The sequence below is a fragment of the Tauraco erythrolophus genome, chromosome 6 (genome assembly GCF_009769465.1).
Source record: "Tauraco erythrolophus isolate bTauEry1 chromosome 6, bTauEry1.pri, whole genome shotgun sequence".
Taxonomy (NCBI): domain Eukaryota; kingdom Metazoa; phylum Chordata; class Aves; order Musophagiformes; family Musophagidae; genus Tauraco; species Tauraco erythrolophus.
Genome location: NC_141470.1, coordinates 22,866,855 through 22,894,636, shown reverse-complemented (window position 1 = coordinate 22,894,636; position 27,782 = coordinate 22,866,855). Strand labels below are relative to the sequence as shown.

The following is a 27,782-nucleotide window of genomic DNA, read 5'->3' as shown; positions in this document are numbered from 1 at the left end:
TAAAACATTGATGCTTCAGCTTTTATTCAATTATCATACCATTTACCTTCTACAGCGACAGCAAAAATATGTGATACGTAAATAACACGCAGACAAATCACACTAGCAGCCACCACAGTTAGAAAGGACGAGGATGATGCCAAACAACGTGATTTTACTCAAAAGGTCTTGCTATCACAAGCCCTGGCAATCTTAGAAGGCTACAGCATGTACTCCCAATGATATAGTTTTAGATTTCAAGTAACACATGTAGAATAAAGGGAGACTTAATTTAATCATGATTAAACCAAAAACACCTATAAAAACACCTCACAGCATTTTAAACTGAATTTTTAAGGCTAGGCATAGTAGCTTGTGGCAAGAGTGGCCACTACCAATCTATAACCTTTATTGTACGCACAGGATCAGATACATAATCAAAATTCTCCTGTGTGTGTAAACCTCCCAGTGTGTCTAGAAAGATAGATACTCCTGACTTCAAAGCTGTTACACAAACTATATGATTAATAGTTAACAGCTCAGCATGTTCCATTAGGACTCAGTCACAGTATTTTAAAGCCAATGTATTAACTGTGTACTGGATGGAAATTTCACAGTTTAGTTGACTGCTACCATCATCACTCTCACATTTTCACATTACTCCTATTCTCACTAACGTGCACGCACTTGAACGCCTCTCTTCTAACAGCCATGTCAGCGTATGCTTACCATACACACATTCATCTCCGTCGAGGGAGAAGACCTGAGTGGATTGATTAAAACATTAGCAACCTATTTCCAAATAAATTCCCTTAGCTATGTCGAAGTCCCATTTGCGCATTGCATTTTTTGTGTTTATTTGGAATGATCATAATTCAAACACTCTACACAACAGAGAGAAATTCATTTGTGCTATGACACAGTCCAAAAGTAAGAGGTTTTTTTAACCCTTCACATGGACATGTGAAGAAAGGGAACTTTTGATTATATACCTGCATTTGCAAAAATAAAATAAAAATTCTTGTCTCAGATGACTGCAGTACAAATATGTCTTAAAAGGGCTTTTGATCTCCACATACTTGTTGGAACATTGACAACACAGGACAACCCAAGTAGGAATGACCGTTCATTAATATACACGCTCAACAATGGATTATAGTAGGAGGCAATGAAAAAACACTGATGTATGCAGAGATATACTGGCATCCATGCTTTTCAAAACTGAAGAAAACCCTTTTTTATCGCAAAAACAAAAAACAGAATTACAACTAAACTGAATGAATCTTATAAAGTCATCATGTGTGGCGAAACACTAGCAGCCCTCTGGTGGGACCCTCTGCTAGAAATGTCCATCTGCCACCAGATCACGTTGCTGGCTTGTCACTGCTTTTTGGTCAGCATATACTTTGCAGCATGCCTAATTGAAGCCATTTTCTAACTAGGACCACTCCCCAAACCTACACTCTCTGCTCCTATACCACCTCCACTCCAAAAGCTCCCCTAGCCTCACTCTTTCCAAATGCTTCCTCTTTCCGATGGCCTCCCACACGTGACTCACAGATTTCTTCCAACTTCCCACACCTCTTGCTCCTCAGATTCCTCCTATATGAACCGTCATATACACATGAGCCCTCCCATCTTATTTTGAGTCTGTTTTTCCTGAGAAGGGCCTTAACTGCTCCTTCAGTCCTGCTCATGTGCACTGCTGTTATTGCTACTTCCCTCTACCCTTTGTGCATCAGATAGCTAAAAAAAAAAAACAAAAACAAAACAAAAAAACCCAACAAAACCCAACTAAAACTAAACACACACACACAAAAGAAACCACCCAGTGGAACTTTTAAAAGCAGAAACCTAAGACATACCCAGGACAAATGAGATGAACTTTTACAGGGCTGTAACCTTTGTTTACTGTTCTCCCTGACTCACCTTTTATTTTTCTCCTTATAAATAGCTTGTTCTCTATATTTATTGCTGTGTTCTTAGAAGAGATCAAATTAAAATAATTTTAAGACAGCTTTCTGTTCTTTAGTTTCTGGAAATGAAACAGAGATTTGTAAGGTTTTCTATAGAAGAGGCAAACACCTAAAGCAGAAGAAGTTATTTTGATTGCCTAAGATACTTACCAACAGATTGCTGACAGTCAGAGCTGCTGTTCTCCTTTAAAAAGCTGCATACATTCGGCTTCTTGTTTGTTTTGTGTTTTTTTTTTCCTTTTTTAAAAAAAAAAACTTAAATAAATTATAACCTATACGTTGAACATAGTATCAAAAGCTTCAGCCTCCCCACTGCAATAGGACATTCTCTGTGCCTACTCACCTCCCAAAGTGTTTTTTGGAAAAAACAGCAATCGACTCCACGGGCAAACATCTCATTTTACACTCATCTCGGCTTGGGAAGCAGCTCTTATTCACAGGACCATTAAAAAAAAAGGCTAAAACCCTTTACAGCACCATTTCTTCCCATAGGTACATTGAGGTGCTATTCTAGTTTAACAAGAAAGAGAACAAAAGCAAACAGTACAGCTAAAACCCACCTGAATCATAGCAGTAGTCTCTCTCTCACCCCATTTGTCTGGCTACTCACTTAACGTATCAGTTTAAGACCTAGCAGATATATTGTGAAAATTAATTGAGAATATTTGGAACCCATACATGTAAAAAAAAAAACAGATAAAAAACCAGACATGCTCGATTCATGCAATATAACAAAAACAAACAATCTAGAACTGTATTTCTTCATATTGAGATCAGAAAATGTAGTCTAAATTGCCATTTTTTTCCAACAATCTAACTTCTAAAGACTTGATATTTTAATAATAAATGAGTAAGCATTATAAGGTTTTTGTTTAAAAAGTGTTTTCACTTTAATGGGTTTAGTTAATAACATCATGAATGGTACAAAACTGTCCTTTTTCACATTTCCATACATTGTATTACGGACCACCTGAAAATCTGGACTAAGAATGCATAAAGTGTCTCTTATTTAGCCCTAGTTTCATTTTTGCCATACGTAGAGGAGATATGCAGAAAAACATGCAATGACATGTTAATATTAGCTTAAACAATAAGATATGGCAGAACGTGCATTGCGTAATGCACAGATATGTAACAGGATACGGGAAACCAAATGTCAAGTGTTGGCAACGAAATGAGCAATGGTTGAAGACACACTGACATTTTGTGACCATAGTTTTAGCTTTTCTGGTTTTAAATTGTTTTAAATAGTAGTAAATATTTAAATAATATTTAAAATATATTTCCTTTTGGAAATCATTTACTTGGAAGACAGCCTGTAAGATTTGACTTTTTAAAAAGTAGTATTTCATTCTGACAATATATGAATACAATACATGTCACAGAACTTCAAAGACTCTAAAGTCCTCAGCCATTTTCAGAAACAGTTTTTCAATTCAATTTTGCCTCTGATCTTTTGCTAGCAAAACTCTGGAAGTAGCATCTCAAAGAAAACCTGCCTTTAAGAGAAATACTGTATTTCAATACAAACAAACCTAATGTAAACGAGGGTGCCATACTAAAGAAAAAAATAGTGGAAATAAACCCCAAATAATTCATCATGCAATTAGTTTAATTTCTGTTTTGCTAATTCATAGTCTAAGGAGGGTTTTTTTCCTTCCTAGTGCATCTTCTCTTGCAGTCAAATGAGTGCTCAATTTCCACTGTCAGATGTTAAAGGATGAAAACCTCACTGATACTTTAATAAAAAAAAAAAAAAATTGAGGTGTGGGTGCAGAATTAAATATCTAAAATGCAACAAAACAAAGCAAAGTATTTGTGCAAAAAAGTAATTTGTACATTGACTTTTTTCTAAGTTTGCTTCAGTATAAAAAAAAAAACCCTCTTCAATCCCACTAACAAAGCTTTATTTTGATTTATGATCCTTCAACACACTTGAGAGTTCCACGTTTTTACTTATTCTAATTTGGTAAATCAATAACTCAGCCACCATTTTTGCAGCCCAAGACAAAGATGGAAGCTTCACTATGTTAACCTTTAGTCTGGGGTAGTCACTTTTATTCAAGACAGGTTTTTCCTGTCTTCTACAGGCACAGTGATTGTTTAACTGGCCTTGGAAATAAAACAGCCAAAAATAAGCCAGGTCACCTTCCATGGCAGTGCAGAGCATCCTGGCCAGTTTTTTGTTGCTTGTTTGGTTTTTTTTTTTAAACAGTTGTTGCTAAAATTACCTTCTTTTTAAATAGGGACAAGCTACTCCAAAAGCCTCTTACTTCTTTTTTTAGCTTCTAAGGACTTAGATTAAAATAAGTAGCTTCCTAAAGCTACTCCTAGATTCAAAAATCTAAAGTGTACAGTAGCAGTATAGAAATCATTTAGAAAGCAGAGACCTCTCTCAATTAGTTGCTTCGCAGTCGTACTAGGAAGGTATGCGAAAGAAAAAGTCCGACGAGTCCTTTACCATCAAGGAGCCAACTTTATTGTTCCTTCAGTCTGCATCCTCATAAATTTTAAAACTGCCGATTAGGAATTCCCAAACCGTGCTGTGCACATGGCTGTAATGTGATAACAGAACTCTGCCTGGGCAAGGAAACACCTCTCATGAATCTACACACGCTGCCAACAACTCCCACCAAAAATGGAGTACACTAAGCAAATCTGGGAACCCGCTATCGATTAAAGAGTATACCAGGCACGTTTCTACTACATCTCCAGTGTGCATATTTACATTAAAATAATTTTAGCTGATCGCTACCAATGTTGATAACTTTGCTGTTCGGTTTCACCATCTACACTCTACCTCCTACCAGATTCAACACAGTACGACTGAAACAACAGTAACTCTTCAACCCCGTGTCTGCCCTTCTTTTCACTGTGAAAATGAATTAGCTTCAAGATTGCTCCAACAATCCGCACCTTCTTCCTAAACCAAAACCCACTCTCCTTGATTATAGTAGACATAGCAGTAGCATGACATATCTAATAGCATGATAATGACCTCCCCTTTTAAAGCAAAACCACTACCAAGAGGCTTTCAAAAAGGCAAGGGCACATATCCATTTCTGTTCGCTGCAGACTGCATACAAATTGTGAAGGAGAATTATTGCTTTTAAAAGATGAAAAGCTTTGGAAATATGGTAAACATCCTACAAGGTTCTAAAACTAATCAGCTAAAATTCTGTACATACTTTAATATTCAAACCTCTATTTGATTACTCAAGATCAAATAATTTCATTTTCACATCTATTCATCAAACTCTTTATCGTTCTAAGGTCTAATGAATATTTAGCTAAATAAGATCAAAACAGACAACAGGAAAAAAAGATCACATGGCAATGAACATTATTTCATTTGGCCAATGAATAGTGAACCCTGCTTTCTTGGCTGAAATTAAGGCACTAAGTGGCAGTGAAAGGATGAAGGAATGATTATTTTTTTCTACATTATCTGAAAAAAGAGCAACATGACTATTTTGTAGGACACCAGTAGAGTACATATCCATTCCGAATGACTCAGTAAGGCATTCCATTGGCAAATTTAAGGAAAATGTTCTCCTGATTAGAGCCCATTACATTCATTGTCTGAGTGTGACTAGTGGCACTACTAACTGTCAACAAACTGGAGGGGAAAAAAAAAAGCTACAAAGATGTCTGAAGACTTGAAAGGCACCAAAAAGATAACAGCTCTGCAACTGCCAGTTCTACAAACAGTTATGTAAGCTGTGTTTAACACTGCATATAGTCTATTCAATCATTAATCTTTGTTGACGAAGATAAAGTGTAGTAGCTCTTCATTTAAACTCTCAGTTAATCAAGTGCTAGTTTAGTAAGAAATTTATTTTCACATATCAGAAAATAATTGCAGTGTCTAACACAACTACACTTAAAGCAAAACTAGTCTAGTATGCATTATTCTGGTTAACACTGAAGCAAACCTGTATAAACAAAAGGGTTATCTCGAGATATATAGTTTACAATATGAAATCAACATATAAATGAATAGGATTTACTGAAAACAATGGAAAGTGTATTACAAAGATACATGAAACAATTTTAACCACAATATTTTCTCTGTGAAAAATACAACTATTAGTGAGATAAAATGTACAATTGAATTTTTTTTTTTCCAAAAGAAAAAAAAAACACCGTATAAAGGAAAATATTTTTTTCTTCAAAACAGGGAAAATAGTTAAGGTCATTGTCTTTCATTACAATATAATTTGACACAAAAAGCAGTCATAGGATTGCACCAACTCCATGTTCAGTCTCCTGAACATGACAATAGTAAAAGGAGTCCATAAAGCATAATGACATTTCTGGATTTTATGATGGCAATATAGGTTTGCAGAAACTGATGTCACTCCAGCTCTGTTCACAAAATGTACAAAACTCTAAATTTGGTGGCCAGACATGTAAAAATTAGTTCACCCCAACGCTGACTTTTCTGTTGCTTAGTCAGGGATGGAAAAAACTGTAGTATTTTAAGTGTTGTTATCTTTTTAGCAATAAAGGAAAAAGTATATGTAGTGCATGCTTTATCACCTGTCAAAAACATTTCTGAAAATAAAACTAAGTTATCCAATAGTTTACAAAATAGAAAATAATTCTTCAGGTTAAAAATGTGGTTAGGTTTACGTTTAGTTCCATCTCCAAAGGACTGACTTCCTTGGCAGCATCACTTTTCCTTGGCAAGAGCCAAGGCACGAAGTTCCATATAGAGAAATAAAAATGGCTACGAACAAGAACGCAGTCTGGCATTGTAGAAGAAACCAGAGCCTCTCTCTGAGCTTTCTGTTCCATCAGGTTAGTGCCGTAGAAAAATGTGAGATTTGGGATACATTTTTGTTAGGAGCATTTCTGCTGGACATGATTCAAAAGTTCACCAAACTTTTCAAAAAGATCCTCCACCCATTTTACATTTTTCATGCACAGCTGCACAATCTCTTCCTGTCCTAGATCTGCACTCTTCTTCTGAACAGAAGAAATCTATTTAAAAAAAGAGGGAAGCAGGGAGAGGAGAGAGAGATGCATACAAATGTTAGGCTGCCAGAATTTCAGAATTTTCGTTTTTATAGTATTCTGGAGTTAAATACAACTCTTCTTTGGAAGAAAACCTTTAAGTTTTAAAAAACAAGTAAAAGTTCCTCCCAAAAATGCATTTCTTAACAACTGAGTCAGAGCTAAACTCTCGTATTGCTGCTACCTGGAATATTCCTACCAGGGATTTGCAGAAAAAATAAAGTGGGCATTCTAAGACAAAAAGTAGCTCCTAGATCTGAGGAGCTACACTGATAACACGTTTAGTTTATTTTGGATAACAGTGAAGAATGCTTACCTATCCTGAGGGAAACTGATTTCACACGAACCTTGTAAGCCTCATATCTGAATGTTCTGGGCAGCAGTGCCCATTAGGGACAACACATGTGCTCAGCATACCATTTTGTTTGCCATAAGGAATTAATTAAAATATGAGGCTACAATCCATACTCGTTTACCAAGAAGAGGAGAACAGTCCCTCTAGTTGGACTCACTTCCCTCAATAAATTCAACGAAAGTAAAAGTATTTCAAAGAGAACAATACTTACCTCTTCTTTACAAGTTAGATATATGTGATATTTGTAATGATGGAGTGAGTGATACAAAGAATACAACTGTATTTTTTCTGGATCTACCGTAAACTCCTGCAAAAACAGCAATTATTTTAGGTAAATTAATGGTATTTTCCAAGACAGAGATATGATAGACATGTTCTTCTGTAAACAAATTTGTTTTCAACAATTCAGAAATGGAGTATTTCATTCACATAATTGCTTTGACATATTTTGGTACACTGTAATTTATATTACATCACAATTATCTCCTATCCCCACATCCCTTACCAAGTTATTTTATCAAAACTAGGTTAAGAACACTTTCAATACTCCTGAACGCACTGCAAGTCCAAAACAGGCCAGACATCCCCTACTCAAGAACTACCTCAAGAATTACCAAAGTTTAACTATTTTTCTACCAAATTTGTAGAAATTTGTATCATTGCAAAAAAAAGCATACAGCTTGTGCTTCAGAAGAGCCCATCTATACTTACCTAACACTTATGTTACTTTGGCAAGAAATACAAGTGTGGGCTGTATTTACAGGTCGCTTGTCCAGCCACTATTTACTGCTGGGAGGTGAGCAAGTACCTAGCAAAATCTAGTTACAGTGTTCTCTAGGAAAACTACAGAAATGAACAATGTGTACATCTCGAGCTTTACCATATTACTTTTAAAACTTTTTTTTTTTTTTTTTTTTTACATTTCAGATACACAGCTTCACTGTCATTGGAAATGAGGAAAGGATCAATAAAGAACTAAATTTTTAAAAAGTGTTATCTAGTCTCAATTTTTACAGTATTAACACTGATTTTTCATTTGTGATCTAGAAGCCATTGTATTGTTTACTTTAGAGATTTTGCAGCAAGGTTAAGAAGCTGTTACCATTACGAGCTACACAGTGGTTTTACAACAACTGCAGTGCTTCAGGAGCAGTCCAGGAGGCTGACTGCTACGCAGAAACAGGGTCATACACAGGGTAAATATACAGGATTAAAGCATTTGAGTCTAAACATAGAACTTAAATAGGGGAATAATTATGATATGATCTATTATATTTGGTCTCCCTACTGGAATATAACTGTGTTTCACAGATAAGTTAAAACAATGATTTAATATACTGCTTTAAATGCTGTTTTTTAACATTCCCTTGTTACAGAAAAAGCACCTCACTCAGCAAAGATTTTATATTTTGATAAATCTACCAAAGAACCTAATACATGAAGCAGTATGTTATGTAAATGTGGCTACCGTATTAGAAGTCAGACAGCAGCATCAATGAACTCTCTGAACACTCACCTGTGCTAATTTAGTGGTTGATTTGGAAGCCCTCAGCGTTTTCTTGTTGTAAGCTTTCCCATTCATTTTGATCTTGGACACAGATGTTCCTCCACTTTTTGTCTTAGAATCCCGAGTGATCACTGTCAGTTCAGGAAAGATTTCCAAAGCATTCTTTCAACAGACCATATAAAGAAAAAGGGTTACGAAAAATTCAAGAACGGCCAGCCACCCAGACTGCTGATAAATTTTTCTTTGAAAAGTTAGAGTGCAGCTTACTATAAAACAATTTATTCTTCCACAAAGACCTGACAAAAGATCATTATCAGATCAACCAACAACATACAGTTTGAAAAGTATGACCACGTGTTCCTGGCTACTGTAATTTTTCAAGACCAGAAATACTTTTCAAGACTGAAATACTTTTATTGTATTTCAGATTATCATCTGTGATTCTTTCATTAGAAAGAGAAAAAAAAGACTCCACTAGGTAATTTTTACCTTTTAAAATGCTTTCCATTCCATTTCTACCCAAGAATCTCTAAGGCTAAGTTACTTGGAGATGCCTAAGTATGCCTAGTCAGGCATGCAAGCTTCCCAATTGGAGCAGGGATTGGATGCCTAAATACCTTCACAGGTTTTGTCCCAGCTTTGGTAAAATACAAATTAATTGCATCTTATCATATCTGTAAGGTAGAAAAGCTTAAGCACAGAGAAGTACATGGCTGGTTCAAAAAAGCACAAGTTTTTACAATACATTAACTCACAGGAGTGAACTGCATTTCTACCAGTTTCAGTTCAACATTATTTGCACGAGTAAATTTGAGTACAACTTTGTTGTACAAATACAGCATTATGTTAGCAGCTGCTTTGAATAGTTCTGTTATACTATATGATCTGGTCCTTAAAAAAAAATGTTTCGAGTTAAATGAACACATATATCTTTGTATTATAATCCAGTATGAGGGAAAAATTAGGCATACAGAAAAACATATCAATACTGCAGTTTAAGGAGCTAATTTGGACTACTGGGTTAATATATGAAGTTGACTAAATCCTTGTACTTTCTTTTAACAAGCACTACTGAAATTGAACAACCTCCCCTGCCTGTATTTCTTAGCACTTTATATACATCAGCCATTTTTCCCTTTATAAAAAAAGCCTCTCAGTAAAAAGCTATAAAAACTACTGCACATAGAGTTGCATAGTGGTAGCAGTAACCTCGACTAGCTAACCTGTTCATATACATTATTCATTGCAATGCTTTCAAACTGGAACAACTTCAACAGGTTTAAATTATTTAGCTTTTCTATCCACTGTAATAGCCTTCCTGAAGGTTGACTGTGAGTGTCAAGGGGCTTTGGCCACTTCTGCCTTCCTCTGGAGAATTCCTATTAACCAGAACAGTTTACATGGCTGGATCACTGACCTAAAACAGACAAATTCGAATTGGAATGAAGAAGAAAACACTAGTGATTTCTGCATCTTTGAGAGCACAAGACATAAAATGGTGATAATTGTTTCCAAATTAAATCTACACAATTCAGCTGTTTTCATTTACCAAGCTTCAACTAAAGCAACAGTAATATTTTCTAATTTTCTTTATAAAAAACTGCAACCCAAAAGACACAATAAATTCCTAGAACTATAAAGAATGTTACAGGCAAAACTGCCAAACAGACTGCTAACTTCAGTGTCTGGTTTGGTTCGTAATACAGTGCTAAAATATCCCATATTAACTGTAGCCAGTGGAAAAAAAAAAAAAAAATTACGTTAAATTCATTCATGCTTATCAATGCAGAAAAGTAGAGATATTCAAAGCGAACGATACTCATCAATGATAACGGTATTTTTCACTTATCGCTTGCTTCAGTGCCTCATTCAGCTCTAATATCTGAACCAGTCATTTGATCAAAGCTCAAACAGAAGCAGACTTTTCTGTATTAATCATCAGATTAACCTGAAATCAAGAGTATCAAACACATTTTCCTGACCAACACAAACACTTACTATGACAAAGAGGCATTTAATTTTTATCCAAAACATTGACCCAATGATGGCACAAGTTGGTACCTTCACACCAGAAGGCAAACATAAAAGGCTTTTTATCTCACAGTTTACATTACAAGCAGATCCCTTCCTTACATCCATAACTCCATTAACTTCTTACAGATCACACTGTGACATACAGGCTTAAGCTAAACTTTAGGGCTACGATACATAATCTGCTTCTAAACGAACACACAGCAAAGCTATCATATTAGTTATGAACTCCAACTGAATAAGCAGTTGTAATTACATGTTAGTATTACAGAAGATTACAGCAGGGTTTTTTTTCCCTTATACCAGGAAAAAAGCAAAACAAGCTACCTCTCACTTTGTGTGTACTGTGAATGTAACCAGAATTCTACAAATTTATATCCTACCTTAACGTGGGCTATCTTCTCTGCACAGACAGGTCTAAAAGAAGCAGCTATAGAAATAACTATTAACACAAAACTCTTAGCATGAAAGAAAAACAAAAATGGAGAGTAAATACATGCCACCTCTTTGAGGCTCTGTCTATGGTTTGAAAGTACACAGCTCTCCCCATGCCTTCCTACTGCTGGGAAAACAGCATAACTAACAATAAAAAAGTTCAAGAATCGTGTGAAATAAAGCTGTTTCACTGGCTGATGATGTTCTCATCCCTGAAACAAGGTCACTTAATGTCCCACAAGACTTACCAGGAATGGGCTGTGGGAAAAAAGACCTTTTAAAGATGTCATGATGAAAAAGCAGAACTGTCAAGTCTGCTATTATCTCCCTCCTCACCTAGCTCTAAAAAATAAGCACACAGCAGTACAGAGAGACAACTAATTCTCCAAGTGTCTCTGTGCTGTGGACATAAGGGGACAAGAGAAAGGTAGGTCAAAGAGCAAGTTTGGTCTGATGGCATTCACAGGCAGGTCTACCTTACTGTTGGTCTCAGAACTGTTACAGGAAGAAATAATCAGTCCGATTAGAGACATTGACAACTAATTCTCAGACAGGAGTGAAAACTACCTTGATTCACTTTACTCCACTTTTGAAATCTGCATTGTTGCTTGGAGGTTGGGTGGAAATGGTAGGAACCACAGTGATTACTCTCCTGTTTACCTTCTCTCTACTGAGATGGTATGGCTGCTCTCTTCCCTGTCCATATCCAGACCTGTTTTTTATTACCATGTCAAAGAAGCTGTAATACGGGCTTGTTATCCACACTTTTCCCAATCTTCCATGCTGAAGATACATGAAAGAGTGCACAAATGAGTTGTTCTTGAGTCTCTCTGTCCTAGTTTTAAACTACTGTGATCACGTTCTCTTTAAGGAAGTGCAGGCATCTGCTCCACAGTATAGCTATTTCATGTAAAAGTTTTTAAAGATGTTTAGGCAATACAATCACTTAACCAAAGGGTCTAGAAGGACAACAAACATCATCTTTCGGCAAGCTTGAAAGAAAATGATGCTTGAGAACGAATCAGAAAGCATGAGGAGTAAAACTAGAACTTTACCTTTGCAGTATAACTCCTCCATCACAAAATGTTCTCCAAATGCCACATACAAGCATTGAGAATTTATAGCATCTCTTTCAAATTCATATTAACTTCTGTTACAAATTTGCCTTCTGGTTTTTAAGTTGTGTCTGCATGGTACGCATTAAATGACTTACTTATAACATTACATTAAAAATCCTAGAATTTAAAAGAGAATACCTTGAAAGTATGATCCAAGCGTAACTTGGAAAGCAGCCTTTTCCTATTGTCATTCAGCATACCATCAATTTTTCTCATGTGAGGCAAAAGTAGCTCATCTAAAAGACACATAAAAAACCCATAGCAGTTGATTATTAAGAGATACACAGTAATGAGATTCCTCTTCAATCTATATTTCTAACCATTAACATAAAATGTTAATGGTTAGAAATTAACCATTAACATTTTAGTAAATTAACATTATTAGTAAAAAATAATACAATTTACACGTAAACTATTTTCAAACGAGAGAGAAAAATCTTTTTTGGATCAGCCTGTTAAACTGATCTAGATATTACAGTTTAATTGCTAAATGCAGTCCTGCTCCTCTGACTTTTCTTTGTTGAAAGGAAAAAAATTAAGACAGAGCAATACAGAGCATAGATCTTTGAGACAATTTCAAACCATTTCCTAGATAATCCTCTTCTGTGCAATACAACTGGCAGTTTTGTGAAGACAAGTGTATGTTTTTGACATTCACAGTTCCACATTATAAGAGATGATCCTGCTGGCATTTATAACAAAAGAAATTGAGGGAAGTGCTTACTGATCAAAGTTATCTGATAAACCACTGTAAATTGCACAATGTACATTTGAACATAGGCATGTGTCCATGAATGAAAATTTGCAGCTCAGTACCGAGTCTTTTATTCATACAGTCTTTGCTTTTAGTGGGACTACTGACATAATGCGTAGGTATGAAACCTTGAGGTAAGTGTGCATTGATGCACAATCAGAGTAAGCCAGGAGAGGAGAGTATAGAAAATATTTTTTAAATACAAGCAAACAGAATATAGTACAAAACAACAGCCTGTAACTAAATAACATGTGAAATGATTGCTCTTTTGGGACCTTTATCTTTATACATGAGTGTTTTGCTAAATTTTGAGAAATAGAACCATTATGACTTGCATCCTGGAGTCCATTACGGTATATAAGTCCAGACATTTTCTCCTCAAAAAAAAAAGTGGAATACAATTGTCTTTGATCAGAATTTTAAGGTTTCAGAGTTTGAAAAGCTGAATTTTTAACAGTAGCAAGAATCAGAACTACTTATAGTTACAAGAATATTTCTTCCTAAGAAGATAAACCTACTCTTGAAACACTGTAATTTGAAATAAACGTTTGCTAAGATTTTAAAAGATAGTAACAGCAGGAACAAAGAGCTCAGTTCTGATATTCAAAGCAACAGCCTAATGTAACAAAGCACACAAAACAGTACTAAATTACTTTGATTATTCAAAGAGATAGTGCAAATATACATATACACATGCACACACACGTAAGTATTTGCGAAGTGTTCTTCAGATGTGGGTATGTAGCCAAAAGTGGTGGGGTTTTTTTTTTAAATTTAAAAAAAAAAAATTAAATTTAAAAAAAAATTGCCTTACTGATTAGTAACCTTAAAATCTAATAAAAACATACAAATGTTAACCATACGGTACCATTGCTCTTTTCCAAGGCTTGCATTGTGTCTGGATCCAAGGCAATGCTAACAAGCAACTCCATGTAGCTCTTAAAAGTCTCTTTCATGGCTCGTGTATTCAAAAAGCGAGCAACAAGGGGAGCTGGAGGTACAAGTTCTGAAAATTAATCAGAATACAGTGATTTTTTTCATTCAATATCCTGCAAATATTTGTGTTTTTCACAACTAAAGGCACCCTCTCTCTTAAAACACAAGTGACCTCTACTGGTATCCCAAGAGATTAGAACTCTGTACAATTAGAAATAATACACAAACTACTTACATGCCAAAACCAGGTACAAACACCAAATCTGGTACAAATGGTACAATTTTTTGTAGAAACACGTACAATTAGTTGTAGCTATCAGCATTTAGATTATCGTATTTTAGGGATTTTAAGCATTTTTCTATTATTGTAGATGAAAGTCTAGAGAAAAGGGATAATGAATAACTTCAGTCAACCAAAGTGTCCTAAGTGCAGGTTTCATGTCAATGCAAGTACCTCCTAAAACTACAAACCTCAAAGTCATCCAACAGAAAAACATTCAAAAGTACTAACGTCACTTAGGAGCTGGCATACCATCAAAGTTAATCCCACCATATTGTCCAACTCACAAAAAACAGGTGAAACAAATTTTACCAGCAAAGCATTGTAGGCATATTTGTACTTATTCTGAGGAAGCTTTTATTTTTTCATAGACAGCAATTTTAAACGTGCACATGGAGTAGTCATCAGTACTAGGAAGCACTCTGGAGCTTTTTATAGGCTCCAGGTATGATATCACTATTTTGCAGTAATTTAGCTAGCGAGGCTGTTAAACTTTTAAAGATATCCACGTTTCTATGGGTGACTATCATTCACCACATTACTTCAAATTTTAAATACGTACAGCTGTACAAATTAATGGTTATTTGGGTATGTTTGCTTGAAAAATGTTATTTTAAAGGTGCTGCCTTCTGCAGAGGCACTGTTCCAATCCACCACTCCTAGCTCCTCTATAGTTAAAGTCATTGAGGCCAACACGCTTTGGAAATACAGCAACACAAACCATGGGTACTATACAGTTTAACTTCAAACATTCAGGAAATAAAAAAAAAACGTAAAAAACCCTGTACCTCTGCTACCATAGGTAATCTCTATAAATATAGTACACCTCAAAAATTCCTTTCTGTTCTTTCTTCTCAATGCATCTCAACGTTCCAAGACACTGTGAATGTCTTGAGAGCAAATCTGCTCAGCAGGCTGCATTTGAACAGCTGGCATTTAGAAAAGCAGCGAAGCAGCCAAAAAGTCAACTGCTTTTTCTCCTTGGGTTTTGAAAAACCAACAACATCTGAATTCTGCCCACATCTGCATGCAGACAGGCATTGCAGGAATGCTATTTTAGATATGACATGGAGTCGCAATGGAAAATTAAAGAAGAATCCAATTCTTGAGATCTATTCAAATTTCAAATCAGCTCTTTCTCCTACAGTTGTTACCTGTCTTGGAAAGCAAGTAGTAAAAATACGTTTATCTAACTGATAAACTACCGTTGCGGTAGTTTCAGTTGCACACATCTGCTCATACACAAACAAGAAGTAAAAAGTTTTAAGAAATCAATTTTGTGTGGCACTGTCAGATTTAAATTTTTTATTCCCTGAGGCTACTAAAGAAAAATTTGTAAGATCAAGTAATATATTTTTATAATACTATTTTCAGTTAAGTTCAAACAGGCCTAGATGCTAAAAATAGTATCTTGCTCACCATCCTCATCACTCTGGGCCTCAGGTGAAGAATCAGACTGGGAAGATGAAAACTCTTCTTTCCACTTTTTCCTTTTCTTTGGTGGAGGTTCAGCCTTTACCTTTGGCTGTTTAGCTTTGGGTTTCACAGAAGAGACTTTTGTTGCTGTTGGTTTTGGTGTTGGTGGATCAGGGGTTTTGTTGTTGCTACTACTAGGTTTGCAATGAATAGTCCTGCAATATTACAAAGATGATCTTTACGAAAATAATTACCACACAAGTTTTGGCATTAATAAATATAGTCTTATTTAACCAGAATATATTCCCCACAAATTACATATACTTATTTCATTGTTGCATGTAACTAGGAATTAGGTCATATACAGTAAACTACTATACTTTTGATACATGCTTAACAATTATTCTCAACTCCTTATGATTAAATAGTATTCCAATTTTATAACTAGACTGACAGGCACAGAAAGTTTCAATTGCCCAATGTTTGTCAAATTTATGAGCTATGGAAGATTGAAGCTATTATTAAAATTGATTAGTTAATGAAATAAAAAATCAGACTTGACGAAACACTAGTAATCCATGAGATTCACTGACAGTGAATTTGGATACTGTATCCATACAAAGATGGGAGAGAATATCATCCACGTAAAAATGCAGAGGAAAAGGAGGATCTTGACTGGAATAAGAAACTAGACAATGCCTCTCCTTTCTCTTCCCACCACACAAAACAGGAAAACAAACAGGAAACTTAGTATGATAAATACAAAGTGATGTACTTTAGGACTAATAATGCACTACAGTTTTGAGAATGTGGTGCGGAACACAATTCTGGGAAGTGCCAGCCAAGATTTTTTGGTCCAAATGGGAAAGTTCAAATCGGAAAGCAGTGAAATTTATAGTAGAAATATTGTTGGTATCTTCTGGAACACTGAGAATAATTCTAGTTATCTGTCAGAGATGAAGATTTCAAACCAGAATAGATGCAGACAATAGATACTAGGATGATTAGAGGAATGGAAAGCCTGCCTTAGACGAGGAAGTTGAAAGAGCTTGATTAATCCAGCTTAGTGAAACGAAGACAGAGGTGGAATCTGACTGCTCTCCAGAAATACATCATGCAGTAAAAATACCAGGGAAAGACAGAAGTAAAAGCCAAAAATAGTATCAAGAAAAGAACATATGGATACAAGCTAATCACGATCATATTTTGGCTAAAAGACAGGATTATTTCAGGGCACTGGAAGAACAGGTTCTGGCACAGTCTTCTGTGGCCCAAGGAAAAAAAAAAAAAACATCAAAATCCTAGCTAGTATTAAGTATATCATGATTTTTTGACAAATTTGATTTTCTGATGGCATTGCTTTCTTTGAGAGCAAACCAGACTTAAAATCCTAGTCATTTCTTGAAGGAAGAGCACTGTAATTTTTTTCATTACTGTCTACTAACATCTGATAAAGAAAATTTATCTGCATTAAATTAATTTATAATTATTGAAAATCCATAAAGATAAAATCTCCAGATATCGCCTGAAGTTGTGAGAAGATAAAATAAGCTAAGGATTGAAGCATAACGGAGTTTGTATGATACAGAATCTGCAATCTTTTCCAAACGCGCAGTCAGAGGTGAACATAAAACACACCAGCAAAACCCTCAGCAAGTGACTGACAGTGAAAACCTTATCAGAAGGAAGGTGATAGAGGAAATCTCCGAGATAGCCAACGTACCTGTGTGAGAGACACTTATGGTCATGACATTCTGCAGAATCAGTAGTATATTTACCAGAATAATCAAAACCATACTAAGTTTGCCCTGCATTCTTTACATGGCTCTCCAGAGTGACAGATTTGTTTGGGTTTTATTTGTCCCTGCTGGTGGTTTAAGCAACACTACTGGAATTACTGATTTTAAGGCACGGATAGAGGCTACATGGGATGACTCAAGTTATAAGGCTTTTTGGGACAGGATAGGGGAGGTGCAATAAGAACAGTAAAATACTGTCAGTGTGCACGGATATACAAAAGAAGGAAAAATATCTTTGCGACAACCAACTTCAACAATGAACTTCTGTTTTTGAATTAACTTTCCAGGACTGAGAAAAAAGCATACTTCTAGTATACTGAGACAAGATGGTCATTAAAACAATCCAGAAAAACATACCTAACTTGCAAGGTCCTGAGGATAGGAGAAAACAACAGAAAAAAATTTAAAATCATTACACCTGTAGGCTTCTATCCTTATATTGAGTAACAGGGCAAAAGACAACAGAAAGAAATAGCATGTGGAGCCCTGACACCTCTAAAATGAAGGATTATTGCAATCCACAGATTCAACGTAGGGAAGTCTTGATATGGCAGTAATTTGTATCTCATTTCTTAAAGCAAAACACAGTGTTTGTTCTCCGTTTCCAACTTAAAGCCAAATTAACATAATCTTGAGTTATAAGTCTTGTTTATTAAAATAGGTGTGTTCTTAATATGAAAACGATTATGAAAAAATTAAAAACAAATTGAAATAAAATACCTTGCTGACTGTACAGGCCTGCTTCGTGGCTTTTTTGAACATACTCTGACGTATTCCTTTTTGTTTGCATTTTCAATGAACTTCACATACACTCGTTTGTATTTTGTTTTTGCATCCCCGAAATACCCAAGATACTAAAAAAAAAAAAAATTAATACATAAGTATTTGTTAAGTAAAATTATTCAGTTTAACAATTAAAAATGTAAACACTAAAGAAAAAAGTCAGTTTAAAAACAACCTGTTTACATACAAAGATAAATTATAAATACTGTAGGATGACTAAGAGAAATTCTCCAATTGAGTTCCACATAATATTTAAAGTAAGAAAATAAAGCAAGAGGTATGTTGGGCTTCATTTTCTCCCTTTATTTAATCCTCCCCATGTGTTATTCCAAAAGGATTATCTGCCTGGCAAACTGCTGCCTGCTGAAACTGTATCCTTTCCATTGCTGAAAGCAGTCGGTTCACAAGCCTGCTTCCACTGACTTTATCCTGGTTGTGAAAACTTGTTCCTTCACACAGCCTGAATGACACCAAAGAACTCATGCTGGAAAGCCAAGAATCTGTCCATGAATATATTTAGAGAAGAAGGCAATCAAGAAACCTCCCACCCACAGCAAGGATGCTTGCTAAGAATGTACATCAGAATCACATTTTTTGTTTGTTTCCTAGACTTTCATTAAGGAAATCAGTTCCCATGAGGCTTCACAAGGAATTTCTAAGACTCACACTGTTCGTAGCAGCAAACTCTCTCTGTCCATCTCGCACTTCAGGAACAAACTTTTGCAATAAGGCCTTCTGTACTTTCCAAATAGCTGGAGGCTCTTTTCCTGTTTGCAAAGCAGCCTGAAAGAACACAAAACTATTTGCTAAAAACGGTGCTTATTTTTCTCCCAGAAGCGTGTTTGTATGTTATATTTTTTGAGCAAGTTACCCAGGTATGAAAGTGAAGTAAGTCATTCAAAATTCCAAACCCTTAGTCATCACATGCCATTTGCATCAAAACAGTATGACATGAACTGTAATAACTATAACACTATCTACAAATTTTACTTTCACAGTGACAACCAGCTTTGCCTATGTTGTGATGTCTTAACTCACGTACCATGCAACTGAGACACAGAACTTTATTTTTTAAAACAATATAACATTGTTCCAGTTTTCTATTTTTTTGCTCTGTGAAATATATTTTAAAACAAAAATGCAAGAATCACAACAAGTAGCAAAAAGCTTGCAGGTCCCTAGGGATTCTGTTGCAGAAGCCCAGGTACATTACAGCATGATGTTTACACTAATGTGAAAAGAGACAGTTCAGTACAAATTAGTAAAATCTGTTACACTTTCAGTTCAACTTCAACATAAAAAAAAGCGCTTTAGCCCATCTTCTTCAGGTAGAGAAATAAATGATGTTAAAAATAAATTTGCAATTACTAGCTCTAATGAAAATTCTCTAGAAATCCTACATGCAAACTACTAACTCAAAAACTCTCTATTTGGAAAACATAATCAAGTATTAGTTCCTTTTTCATGACTGCTTAAGCAACTAAAGAAATAAACACCACAAAGCCTAAAATGCGAAGTATCTCATCACATATCTTAATCAGTTTTATAAGTGACAAGGGAATATTTTAAATCTGGTAACACTTGTCATAAGGCTGATCATGAGACAAGGCTCCATGACAAAATCACATGAGTTCATTTAAAACTTAAGCTCAAGAGGATGAACACATCAACAAGTAATCAAAAGTATTAGAAATTAATAGTAAGAATATTGCTGGCTATGATAGCAACAAAAGGAAAGGTAAACAAGCAGAAGAATTTAAAATGAAGAAGCAACAAAACCAAACCAAACCAAGAAATCAAAGACAACCAGGAACATATCCATGAACTCATGTGAAGAGTTGTATCTGTTGCTTAAGGAAGTAATTTATTGTTGGAATAGCAAGCAGAACCTCTTCCAAAAAAAGAAGAAAAGACAATTCCAAGATCTTTCCCAGAAGTGCAAAAGTAATTTCCTCAACACTTTACACCTGAAAGCCTACTACTATCTTAAAAAAAAAAAAGGTCATCAACAGTCTGTGAAAAATTTTATGCTTTTTAATACTAAAAAAAGGTAATTCCAAGTTTTAACAGAGGTTACCAGCACATATTTATTATTTAAGTTGCATAAAATGGGTCACGCACATACAAACCGTATTCATAGCCTGCACTAGAAAGACACCTCTAAGGCATCTTGGCAGCATCCAGAGAATATCAGAATAGAAACAGAAAACTAATCTGCAGCCTTTCCCCTTTTGGTAGTTTGTTGAGGCTAAATTCACATGCAGGACTTTTCGTGATTTTAATTTTCTGCCCCCACAGCAAGTATCTGGATTACCTTTAGTGTCTCTATGTCTTCAATCTTCACTACAAATTCATCACGTTCTCTGTACATGCCCTCTCCTCCACTGTCCGTATTCTCCTCATCAGTGCATCCTTCTATTGCAACAGTTGCCTGTATTTTTGCCAATTGGTCTGAAGTCACAGCATCCTGTTGAGCTACTTTTAAGGGGTCAGCTGGATTCATTTTCTCCTGCACATTGACTACAGGAGCAGTGGTCTGTGGAGGTTCCTGCTTTATTACAGCAGTAGTCGCAGCGGCTGCAGCAGTAACACCTGCCACTTTTTCAGCTTCTGAAGAAAAAAATCCAAATTTTAGTTAAACAAATTATCAAGGATTAGCAACGTAATGTGGGAACTAGATTTAATTTTCTTCTTTTCTGTTAAAATACATATTAAAACCAACTATTCCAGGAAAACATTTGTTCTAAATGTTAAAATACAAGCATTATCTTGTCCACAACTAAACCTTAAACAAAATCAAAATACTGTAGCTAGCACACCTCTCTTTATTAAATTGCTGCATCTATTAGAATCTAGAAATAACAAAGATGAACACTTTTGAAAACAATTTGATAGCTACAGACATGATCAACAGGAAATACTGTTGTGCTTTGTGTGAATAAGCAAATACAATAGTTAAGGTTACAACACTGAATCTTTTTTCCAATCTGCTGCTAAGTAATATCTTTTAAAACTGGATTAAGGAAAGGGAAATATGAAATGAGGAAATTAAGGAAACATGAAATATGAAAATATTTGCTGTATGACTTTTGGAAATTTATCATTTAAATCTTGTGATAATGCAACTGGAAGTTCCAGATGAAAACTTTGGCAATATCCTAATAATTCATAATATTAGCAGAGGTGAGCAATAAGAACTGATGATACAATACAAAGAAGGGAAAGAACATTATTCTTCTTCTCTATGCTCCAGAGTCAAAGGCAACTCCCACTTTTCAAAATTATTATTCTTTCCCACCTGAAAAAAATTAGAATCCCTTTCAGATACTACTTTATACATATTAGTTTTAACACTGACTTGCTGATATAAAGAAATCAAGTTATATTTAGCTATAGCATAATTACTAATATCACTTAGGAAATTGGCTTCGAATTGAGAAGATAACCATTTTACAGTTCTGTTACAATCACTGTTCATTGTTGACTTTTTCACTTGAAAAAACAGAAAAAAGATAATCTGACACATATTTTAACAGAAGTGATTCGAAACAAATTATTTAAATATCACACTAATGTGTCAATACAAAAGCTATATACCAGACACGTGAAGATTCATTAAATCAATTCAGTAAAATTGCTAAGCCATGAAATACATTACTCTGGATATATCATATCACATTACTGCACATATGTCGCATTTCTTTGTTCAGTGAAAGCTACGACAGCTTTAATTAGACACAACGTTATTAGTTCCCCAAGTATACTTACAGACTCTTTAGAACAGCAGATAAACATACATACGCTACTTAATACTACCAACAAAAGACTATGTTTTTTGTCTTTCCATACTTAGGTGCAAAAATAGACAGAAGGAATTACTAGAAAATCGGCAAAACTCCAGCAAGTAAGAAAAAAGTCATTACTAAGCATCTTGTATAATGTACAGTCAAGTACACAACAAAACAGGAAGGTGAATTCAAGAAACTGGTGGCATAAATATCACATCCTTATGAATAATAAATATAAAGAACTTACAATAATATTGTAAAAGAAATCACTACAAATAAAACACTAATAGAAATGCCCACTCAACAAAAAAGTCTGAAATATTTCCTTAGGAAGTTGTACATGGAACGCGGCTTATTAAAATTAACAAGCTTCAGCAAGAGGCTCACACCACGGCACTGTCCACATTTTGGCTTTCTGGGAAAAAAAAAGGTCACCTCTATCTTGTTTAAAATATATATTCAACTGAAAGACACATGAGGAACTTCATCTTCTGTAACAGCTTTTCCAAAATGCATGAACTTAACATAATACAGTAGAAATATCCACACAAGCAAACAGAACAGAAGTTAAGATGAAGTATTGTTTAGAATATCGTTTATTCTTCAGTTTTTTTCCGGTATTTTAGGTCTGATTATTACAATCTAAGTTCAACGGTGCTACGTATTTTTCAGTAAATCATGTCACCCCTAGAGAAATAAAATCTTCCTCCCTCTTTTTAACATAAAAAGAGAAAAAATTACTTCATTCTATTTTGTTAAGAATCAGCTTATGGATCGTGGGTCCTGAGAAGAGTTGAAGAAATGTTTTGTTATCTCCCTGTGATTATTTTGGAAGGTAATGGTATTTCTCTTGAGTTATTATAGTTATGTGATTGGCTGGATAGTTTTTAACTGCTTACCAGAGAAAACAAACTTGACTGAAAAGGTCTATCTGTATGCTGTACGTTGAAAACACTTCAGGACAAAGCAGCACCAGTTAAAATCTACAAACACCGACACACGGCATAGAAGTAATACAAGTGAAACTGTAAAGCATGTGGAAAACCAACCACTCCTGTGACCAGCGGTTGCTGCCTGCCCCTCACTGCTCAAAACAACCCTTCCCAGATTTTGTTCTTTTGCTCGCAATGTACAAACACGGAGCTACGACTCTCCTGATTAACATGGCTGAAACCAAAGTCAGATGGCTCCCGCCTTCGACAGGACTAGCCAAACCGGCGCTCAGTTTGCAAGCGCAAAAATTGTTCTCATAAACATACTCAGTGCAACTCTTATCATCACAGAAAGTGCATGTTTAACCTCTGCTGATGGCAATCATCAGTAAGTTCTCTTGCTAGAATTTTCTAAAATCAGATTTAAAACCTCTGACATGATGGTTTGTCGAGGTTTCCAGATGAAAATCATATTTAGCATTCTAAGCCAGAGAAGAAGAGAACAAACACATTATTCCAATTCTGGCCTAAAATAACTTTTCAGCATTAGAAAAGTCTTACTTAAGTAGCAAGACAAAGTTTATCTACATATTTCTAATTGTGGAAAGCACCTGTTTAGTTGATAGTCAACACACGTTTCTGAACAGAGCTCTTAAACATGGCTGTGATCAAAACCAAACCAAATCAAAACATTTACCTGAACCGAAGATATCTAAAATTATTCTTTATTTTTTCCCCATCAGGTACAGAAATCTCCTTCAACATATGCAGTTGTAGTAACTGTTTTACCTGATTTATTCTTTCTGTCAGATGTATCATCCAAGGCTGACAATGCAGTAGAGATGCTCTTCTGAAGATCGTGGTTACCCCCCACAGAATCATCTTCATCAGAAGAAAATGAAGGCAACGCTTCCAAATTTTTCTTAAGTTCTTCATCAGTTTTTTTGGTTGGACTTTCCCCACTAACCTCAGCAGCTACGGGTGCTGCTGCTGCTGGTGGAGGCTTTGCAGAGGACTGCAGGCAAGGGGTGCGAACTATTTGGGTAACGGGTCGCCTAGTCCTATTTGGCATTCGTACAGCTGGAGCTGAAAACTGTTGCCTAGGCCCAGACTTTAGAAAGTCTAAAAAAGATGCAATAAATCCTGTTTTGACTTCAGGCTGTTTTTCTTCAACTTCTTTAATTTTTTGTCTCATTCTTTCCTGATGCTGGTAAGTATCATAACTTTCAGAAACAGGAGAAGAGTACGTCAAACATGAGTCACTTCCTCTTGAATTTTGACGTTTACACTGTCCACTTCTTTTTACCTGTTTCTGAATTGCACTGTCATCTTCTGCAGCATTTTTGTTTTGGCTTTTTCCTTTGCTTTTTTCCTTCTGAAGGTTCCCTTGAGTTAAATCTTGGCATTCTTCTTCAGTTCTACTAATGGTTACATCTCCACTTTGGGTCACAGATAGTGGCTGAAATGGACCCTTTGACTGGTTACCTGCTACTGTACCGTCATCACCACCCATATTAAAATCATTCTCTGAAGTAGCGCTTTCTTCACTTAGACTCTTACCGCTTGAAACAAATTCTTTGTCTCTTGTATTCCGTGTACCATCAGCAGAAGCTTCATTATCTTCTTCAGATTCATGATTGATGCTAGATTGTTTCTTAACTGCAAGAGCCCCTTGTTCCTGCTCTTCTTGACCAGGGCCAAGGGTGGGAGAGGTCATTCTTGTTTGTACATTTTGATCAGAAGTTTCAATGTGGTGTTGATCAAGGTTCACAGTTTTTGTCTGTATTGTTGACACTGGTGTAAGATTTATAGTAATTTGGCCTCCATTCAGAGAAATGTTACTTATGCTTGCTGGCTTTCCAACTACAGTAGGTGAGGCACTGAAACCAGAAGACACATGTCTTACATCCATTGATCGGAACTGTGTTTTAGACTCCTCGCTATTTTCAACAGACTGGATTTCCTCTTCATTAGAAGTTGATTTGGCAAAGTCAGATGGTGTCACTCCACAGGCTGCTGCTGTCGCTGCTAAGATGTCATCTACGTTGGATAATATATTCCTCTCATCACTGAGAAGTATAGATTCTGGGAAACATATTGAACTGAGAGAAACAAACTGATTTTTCGAATCATGTTGATTTGTCTGAGTAAAATGATCTTTTGTTGTCAAATGTTGCTGTAGTGGTTTTGGGGGCTCAGAAATGTCCATTTTCATTACTTCTGAATTCTGAGTATGAAGCTGTTGCTGAGAATGACCCCCATTACTCTGAATAATATGCCCATCCATCTGAAGGAATGGATGTGTCACCTGTTGAGGACTGTGTATTCTTTGCACTTGTGGTGATGCCTTTGCTTGTCCTAAACCTGACTGTAGTATTGACTGCTGAAGAATCTGCAGGTCACAGGCTGACTCCAGAAGTACCTGTGCACTGGGCAAACACAGCTGATGACCATGTCTTAAAGCATGAGGTTGAAGTTGCGATGGTGTACTAATGACTTGACCTTGCTGTTCTTGAGCTTTACTTTCATGTACCTTATGCATAAGAGAATGTTGCTGGTTTAGTTCTTTAGCACTCACAGTTACTTGCGTTGTTTGCATTAAATTAGCTGTCTTTTTTATATCATGGCTTAGGCTAGTGATATGGCCAATATGTTGGGAAAGCTGTTCCACAGAATTGACCATTCTTTCATCTTTTTTCGTTCCTTGAAGACTAAGTCCAACAACTTGATCTTCAAGACGAGAGTTACTTCTGATTACGCTTTGAGAGTATCTGTCATCTGCTTTCGAGACCCTATAGGATGCATCCTGAGCATTGATTTCCTCATCAGTTAGCCTTTGAGTGGAAGATTCAAGAGAAGCTTGCTGTTGCAATGTCTGCATATCCTGCATTGATAATTCCTCCTCTCGTTTTGATGAGGCATATAAATTAGAGTCAGAATTCCTTTTAACATATGACTTCGTTTCAGAGGAAGGCCTGCTGTTCTGCAGTGTCTGTGAATGAGCTGGGGATGCAAAAGGAGGAGACTGGACAGATGGCAAAAACTTTTGAGACTGCGGAGAGGAGGATTCTTGTGACTGAGAGTTCTGAGAAGAATGTAAAGAAATATAGCTCTGATTAGGACTTGAGGCTGGAAGAGTTTGTATCCGAGGAGAGGCATTAAAGGAAAGAGAAGGTGATGTTAATGTTAAAGACTGCCCTGAAGAATAGCTTTCTGAAGGACTAACGGCTGATAAAACTTGTGATTGAGATGAAAAACTAACTTGGGATTGGCTAACTGGAGATAAACCCTGAGAGTGACTAGAAGAGTAGCTCTGAGATTGGCTGACTGAAGAAAGTTCCCTCGTTTGCCCAGAGTAGTTCTCATTTGGAACTGAAGTCAATACCTGTTCCTCTGAGGAGTAACTTAGAGTTTGACTATCAGAAGTAAGAGTTTGTGATTGCCCAGAAAAAGTCAACGTTTTATACAGTGAGGGCAGCTTCTCAACCTTGCTGGATGAGAAATCCTGTGAGTGGCTGACAGGTGGCGCATTCTGAGCCTGCGATGAAACATAGTTTTGGGACTGGCTGACAGACAAGAGGCTTGGGAGCTGTGCTGTAGAATAGATCTGTGCTTGGCCTGCAATGACAGAACTCTGGTTTTGTGCAGTTTTGGCATAGCTTTGTGTCTGCACAGTGGGAGCTACACTTTGAGGTTTGGGGGTCTTCGTTGACCTTGGAGGCTGCTTCGTGGAACAGTTTTTCACTTTTGCTGTGGAAGCAGATGGAAAACCAGGTGATGGGATTGCAGATGTGTACGACTGAGCAAGTTCCACTGTGACTTGTGAAGTTTTCTGCTGTGGTCCTCCATTGCTCACCTGAGTAACATCTCCAACTGGACTGCAGGATAATGCTGAGTGCCTAGATGTATCCTGAAAATTAACTCCACTTGTACTCGTTAAATAGCTGTGTAAGGAATGCTGTGAAACAGTCAGTTGAGCCTGAACAGACTGAGTACTTGAAGGCCGCTGATGGTGTTTAATAACACTACATTCTCGCTGAAGTGCTCTGTCAATAGAAGCAGTGGAACCAGTAAAGACAGATGTGCTATACGCCTGAGAAACCTGCTGAGCTCCTCCAAGGGTCGAAGGCAACAAACTAAACTGAGGTTGCAAAAGATGGGGTGCAGATTCTTGAGCAGAACGATATGTTGATGACTGAGGTGGTATACTGGTACTTAGAACGGAACTGCCTAGGCGCTCAAATGTCAAAGCAGTTGGCACAGTGCCTTGCGATGTTTTAATCTGTAATAAAGGATCGTGGGTAGTTAAGAGACCATTTGATGTAGCACTGAAAGTAGTATCTTGAAGAGTAAGAGAAGGGGTAGTAGCAAAGTTTCTACTGCTGAAAGTGTTGGGATGCTGATATGCTGATAAAGCAGATGTTGGTGGAAATGTTCCAGAGGCTGGCAAAGCTCCAGTAACAAATAGTTCTGTGGCTGTTGAGGAATGCATACCTGGGAAAAAAACAAAACAAGAAGGGGAAAAAGTGCATAAGGGAGCTTCACAAGTTACAACACTCTGCATTTCTATAACTCACTTAATTGTAAGATCTTACAGCACTTACAAATATGATCCTTTTCAACAAAACATATAAAGGGAGGCACTTAGTGTGGGTAATTTTCAAACTGGAAGTA

The 27,782-nt window shown here is 36.2% G+C and overlaps 1 protein-coding gene across 1 annotated transcript in view; it reads right to left on the bottom strand.

Moving 5' to 3' along the window:
• Positions 1–6,800: 6,800 nt before the first annotated feature.
• The window catches only part of QSER1 (glutamine and serine rich 1), a 42,609-nt gene continuing 21,627 nt past the window's right edge, over positions 6,801–27,782 (bottom strand). The window contains exons 4-13 of the mRNA XM_086613566.1: positions 23,898–27,602; positions 20,703–20,998; positions 19,055–19,171; positions 18,326–18,459; positions 15,810–16,021; positions 14,043–14,180; positions 12,559–12,656; positions 8,846–8,998; positions 7,541–7,636; positions 6,801–6,941 (exon numbers count right to left, since the gene is read on the bottom strand). Of these exons, the coding sequence (XP_086469692.1) occupies positions 6,801–6,941; positions 7,541–7,636; positions 8,846–8,998; positions 12,559–12,656; positions 14,043–14,180; positions 15,810–16,021; positions 18,326–18,459; positions 19,055–19,171; positions 20,703–20,998; positions 23,898–27,602 (5,090 nt within the window). The remainder of the gene's footprint in view (positions 6,942–7,540; positions 7,637–8,845; positions 8,999–12,558; positions 12,657–14,042; positions 14,181–15,809; positions 16,022–18,325; positions 18,460–19,054; positions 19,172–20,702; positions 20,999–23,897; positions 27,603–27,782) is intronic.